At 43.2% G+C, this 5,694-nt stretch overlaps 2 protein-coding genes across 2 annotated transcripts; one reads left to right on the forward strand and one right to left on the reverse strand.

The window, feature by feature from the left end:
* Window positions 1-212: 212 nt before the first annotated feature.
* Window positions 213-1,030, forward strand: LOC104944993 (N-terminal Xaa-Pro-Lys N-methyltransferase 1-like; the record flags this gene model as incomplete). The annotated part of the gene is made up of 1 exon (XM_010770610.1): window positions 213-1,030. A coding segment is annotated over one exon (257 nt), but the record flags the coding sequence as incomplete, so codon positions are not given.
* An 859-nt stretch (window positions 1,031-1,889) lies between these two features.
* Window positions 1,890-4,797, reverse strand: LOC104944994 (NADPH-dependent diflavin oxidoreductase 1-like; the record flags this gene model as incomplete). Its single annotated transcript, XM_010770611.1, has 4 exons — window positions 1,890-2,910; window positions 3,329-3,423; window positions 4,381-4,499; window positions 4,651-4,797. Coding segments are annotated over 4 exons (506 nt in total), but the record flags the coding sequence as incomplete, so codon positions are not given.
* Window positions 4,798-5,694: the final 897 nt, after the last annotated feature.

Raw genomic sequence — 5,694 nt, forward strand, 5'->3', positions numbered from 1 at the left:
ACACACACACACACACACACACACACACACACACACACACACACACACACACACACACACACACACACACACACACACACACACAGGGTCTTTCATGTTTGAATTGCCTTGTGTTGAAAGGTGCTATAAATAAACTTGCCTTGTCACAGACCTTTTCAAACATGTCTTCCTTCCATGTGGTCTCATCACTTCCCTCCTGCTTCTCCCTGCAGGCCACCTGACAGACGACCACCTGGTGGATTTCCTGCAGCGTTGTCAGAAATCCCTGCGGCCAAACGGCCTGATCGTCATCAAGGACAATGTGTCGTACGAGGGCGTGGTTCCCGACGATGTGGACAGCAGCGTGTGCCGAGACCTGGACATCGTGCACGGTCTGGTGAGCAGAGCGGGGCTGAGCATTGTTCACGAGGAGCAACAGATGGACTTCCCTAAGGAGATCTACCAAGTACACACGCTGGCTCTCAGATAGGACTCTTTCACCTCGCAGACCTTGTATATATGCCGTGTTTCTGATGATGTGGAAAGTATGTCAGCTCTCAGCGTATGATGTGAAACGATCTGCTGTGCTTTGTGGCGTGTGTGTTGCGAACGCCATGCATCAGTGTGAATGCAGAGTCATCCTTTCTGAGCTTTAAGGTATTACTCTTGGAATATTTGCTATCACCTATTCAAGATGGACACAATCGAGCATGCACTTCCTGTCAGTTTGATGTCCAGCAGGTCCAATAGATAGTCTGATGCCCTGTAATTTGTTTAGAAATGGGGAACACATCATGCTCGTGCTGCTGCATATTTATTTATGACCCACAGGGGGCAGTGTTGTTGAATGTGAGACTATCGGGTCCACAGGATTCATCAGCGTCACACACTGGAGACTGCATCTTCAAGCAGTCTCACACGGACATATTCTCAATGTTTTTAAAGAGAGATTTTGTACGTTTGACATCTTAATGACAACATGTTTGCAGATCTATGTGCTATCGTCGCAATTCTGATCTTGTATCAATGATAAAGAGATGATTTGGTTTTAGCCCCTGGACTGGACACTTTGCTATTTGTCCAGAAAAAAGGTGTTGTTCATTTTCAGGAAAGAGACCGAGCTATGTCAGTAAGGTCTGGTAAAGTCAAATATGTGCCACCTACTTCATATATGAACTTAAAGTGGACCTATCATGCTATTTTTAGGCAATAGCATAGGTCTCAAAAAAACATGTCTATGAAGTGTTTTGCTCAAAATACCAAACAGATCACCCATTCTAGCCATGCCTCATATCCCTCTATTTCACTTCCTGTTTCAAAAGTGCTGATTTGGGGTATAACACTTTTAAAAAAAGGAGGGGGCTGAGCTCATGCGGGACCCGGCAGCTACTGTCTAAACTAAATGCTGCCCTGATGAAACGCCATATCATGGATTATCAAGGATTATCTCTGAAACAGTATGGAGCTCAAAGGCTTTCTCTCTTGCCGGTTATACCACAAGGTGAGTTCCTTTTTACTTCCTGCTTCTTCACACACATGCTCTCCAGTACAGGTTAGCTCTGAGTGTTAGCCATGCTAATGTTAACCCCGACCATATTACGTCCAAAACAGTCGGGCATTGTTTCTGATAGCAACGTTTCTGATAGGGCCGTGGGTCCACATTTCAGATATTACGTCATATCGGACGCAAATCTGGATCAGCTCCGTTGTTCCCCGTTTTTAGAGATTTGATTACGGAGGAAAAGAGAGGGTTTTATTTTCTGACGCTGCGTGAGTTCCCTGACACACCGGGGACACAGTTATGTTTTAAAGACTTCAAAAAGTGCATTTTACATGATAGGTCCCCTTTAAACATTGATAACAAACATGATAATTGCTCGTCTTCACAGGAGAACCCAACGAAAGGATATTCAGATTACGTTTATTAAGGCATATTTAAAACATCAATTAGTTATATTTCACAATGTGAGCAGCACCATTGAGCCATACTGTCAGCTTCTTCAGATCACATTATAATACATTATATTCAAGATTGTGTATCAGTAAGCTACAATGATGAAGTGAGGATGAAAATACCTATCAGGTTATCCTTTCATTTTATGTAGGAATCTGTTATCAGACAATTTCGTGCGAATCATTTAAATATAAGTCACCCAATTAACTAAAGTCACCGACTCACAGTTCCTCCAAAAACCAGTCATGCTGCCGTTTACCTCCACGTGTGTCCAGGATCTCATTATTTTATCCTATTGGGAGAAATTGTCATACGTTTGAGTTATCACGGGAAACCATTGACCTTGACTTTAGACCACTTGGATGTAAACGGGTAATCCTTCAGTACCAGTTTACGTTTGTGCCAATTTCTCATCTTTGCTTTTAGTAGAGGGCCCTACAAGTTGAGGTAGTGGAAGTACCCGAGGTAGAACAAAACACAACCATGTTTTTATTTACTATAATATGTTTAGTTATGAGATGGTTGTATACACACGTTTTAACTCCGTTTCATAAACTATACATATTATAGTAAGGAAAACCATGGTTGTGTTTTGTTCTACCTCGGGTAGGGGTATCTTGAAAATGAAAGCTTTTGATTGGCTGTTTGTTCCTCCATCTTTCGGCGTGTTTGACTGCAGACGATGGGTTTGTTCTCACTTGATGATGTGAACACATTTCATATCCGTGTGGCGTTCAAGACACAAACGCTGCTTGAGAATCTCCCGTCAATTCACACGGTGGAGAACGGTCTGGAAGGATGCTGACTGATGGATGATTTTGCGGAGATGTTTTCAGGACCAGGTCTCGCTCTGGAATCGACCCGTCCTCTCCATGGTGAGCAGCATCTGCTCGGCCTCCTCTGAGGACAGACCCCCCTCCTGCTGGAAGACCTCTTTCAGAGTGTCACACACACTGGTGGGCATGTCTTTAGCATTACTGCAAAGGAGAACAACAAGGTACACACACACTTTATATTCACATACTAATAATCAGTAATAGCACTTTTCATACAACAGGTGCAGCCCTATTCAATGATAACTAATATTAAAGGTGTCACAGGTCCAAATTGCGCCACTTGGGTTGCCAGAAATACATGAAGAAATATTTGTAAGTATTGTATTTTAATGTCTGAACACACTCCTGCTTCTTGAGATCAATAGAGTATCTATCTATTCAGAGTGTACAATTTTCACAACACGTGATCCTAATGCAAAGTGGTGGGGAAAAAATCGGCCATTTCCAAAAGTGGTGGAGACATGTCCCCCAGCGTCCCCAGTATAAAGGACAGCTGTGATTGGGCGCCTATCCTAAATGCCTACATGTGAATAAAGGAAAGGTTTAGAGATGGACTCACCCAGCGATGTAGAAGCAGGCACTTCTGTTGGCGATCAGATCCCACAGCAGCTCAGCGTTCTCCCTCACACGCTGCTGCACATACACCTTCTCCTCCTGAAGCACACACACACACAGTCACACATTTGAATACTTTATTTGGTTCCACAAATTATTAAGACAGGGAACCAAATATATCGGGGCTAAGCAGCACAGAACACTTAGGGGAACACATAGCATCTCCTTCTCCACACGGCTAATAGCTGAAACAGAGCAATATTTGTTTGGCTTTCCTCTTTGACATTCCAGCAATTCTCCATGGTGCATTTATATACATGGCCAGGACTTCCGAATATGAGTATGCTGTATCTACACTTGTACCCAAAGCTGGTTATCACATCGAGCAGTGGTTGGTATTTGATATACAGTGGGGCAAAAAAGTATTTAGTCAGCAACCAATTGTGCAAGTTCTCCCACTTAAAAAGATGAGAGAGGCCTGTAATTTTCATCCTAGGTATACCTCAACTATGACAGACAGAATGAGAAAAAAAAAATCCAGAAAATCACATTGTCTGATTTTTAAAGAATTTATTTGAAAATGATGGTGGAAAATAAGTATTTTTTTAAGTGGGAGAACTTGCACAATTGGTGGCTGACGAAATACTTTTTTGCCCCACTGTACTTGTCCTGGAAAGCCTGGTCCATGTACAGGTCAAAGGCACAGCCTACTTCTAATATTAGCACCTCCCTGTGGTTGGTGTCGACAAAAACAACATCCACACACAGTCATTTTTACACACACACACACACACACACACACACACACACACACACACACACACACACACACACACACACACACACACACACACACACACGGAGGGAGGGAGCGAGCTCTGTGGTTGTAACGCATGGGAGGGTGAGTGCAGTAATAATGGTGGTGGTAGAAGTAATTTTGTATCTAAGTGAAATTAGCAATACTACATTTTAAAGGAAGGGGTGTGTGTGTGTGTGTGTGTGTGTGTGTGTGTGTGTGTGTGTGTGTGTGTGTGTGTGTGTGTGTGTGTGTGTTACCTGGTCTCGTGAGAAGGCGGTGAAGAGGGTCAGATGTCCGGCCTCCATCTTCTCCTCCCACTCTGACCGGTAGAAGAAGTCTTTGGATTCAGAGCGACAGCCGAAGAACAGAACGTTGTCTAAACAGCAGGAGGATCAGAGCGAGTTAGACACCTGAACTTACTGTATGAAAGAACATCCAGAACATTCATCTGGTTGATACTTAGTGATCATAAGTGAAGTCGTTCATTCAGAAACAAGGAGACGGCGTCAGACAGGTGGAGGTCTCACCGTGTTTTCCCTCAGCGATCCTCTCCTGTACGGCCGAGCGGAAAGGGGCCAGTCCTGTCCCGGGACCAACCATTATCACGGGGGGGTCCTTGTCTTTGGGGAACTTCAGACTTCCCTTCTTCACCCACAGAGGCACATACACCTCACCTGTAATACCGCACAAGAAAATGTCACATGACCTCGCAGATGATCAAAATAGTTTGCATCAGGGTTTAATTTGACTACGTGGTATTTTACAAACGCTCTTAAATGAGGTTTACAATATTTGGTCAGGAGGGTAAACCAAGCATTTAAACATTCAACTGGATTATATTTGAGATGAGTCTTTACTCTTATTTCCTTTTTTTGTATAATATGTACTTTCACCGCTTTGATTCTATTAGTACGATAGATGTATCGACACTGTGCTGCTGTTAGTCTCTCCACAGTCAATGAGTGAGTGTGTGTGCAGGTAAGAGTGTGTGTAGTGTTTACATGGCTGTTGTAAAGCTAGAATTGATGCAGTGAAAATATTATGGTGAGCTTGCATTATTTCTGCTATAGTATGGGCGTAAATATAAATGTAGCCACCTTTATATTTGATGTCTTAACTTACACTGAACAAAAATATAAACGCAACACTTTTGTTTTTGCTCCCATTTTAGATCTAAAACATTTTCTACATACACAAAATAACCATTTCTCTCAAATATTGTTCACAAATCTGAAAAAATCTGTGATAGTGAGCACTTCTCCTTTGCCGAGATAATCCATCCCACCTCACAGGTGTGGCATATCAAGATGCTGATTAGACAGCATGATTATTGCACAGGCGTGCCTTAGGCTGGCCACAATAAAAGGCCACTCTGAAACGTGCAGTTTTGCTTTATTGGGGGGGTCTGGGGGGGTCCGAAAACCAGTCAGTATCTGGTGTGAGAGTTAGGATTAGGGTTAGGGTAATGTTGTGAATCGAGTGGCCCATGGTGGTGGTGGGGTTATGGTATGGGCAGGCGTATGTTATGGACGATGAACACAGGCCACTCGATTCACAACATTACCCTAACC

This window comes from Notothenia coriiceps, unplaced genomic scaffold (assembly GCF_000735185.1).
Source record: "Notothenia coriiceps isolate Sejong01 unplaced genomic scaffold, NC01 NC01_scaffold00008997, whole genome shotgun sequence".
In the NCBI taxonomy this organism is placed as follows: Eukaryota; Metazoa; Chordata; class Actinopteri; order Perciformes; family Nototheniidae; genus Notothenia; species Notothenia coriiceps.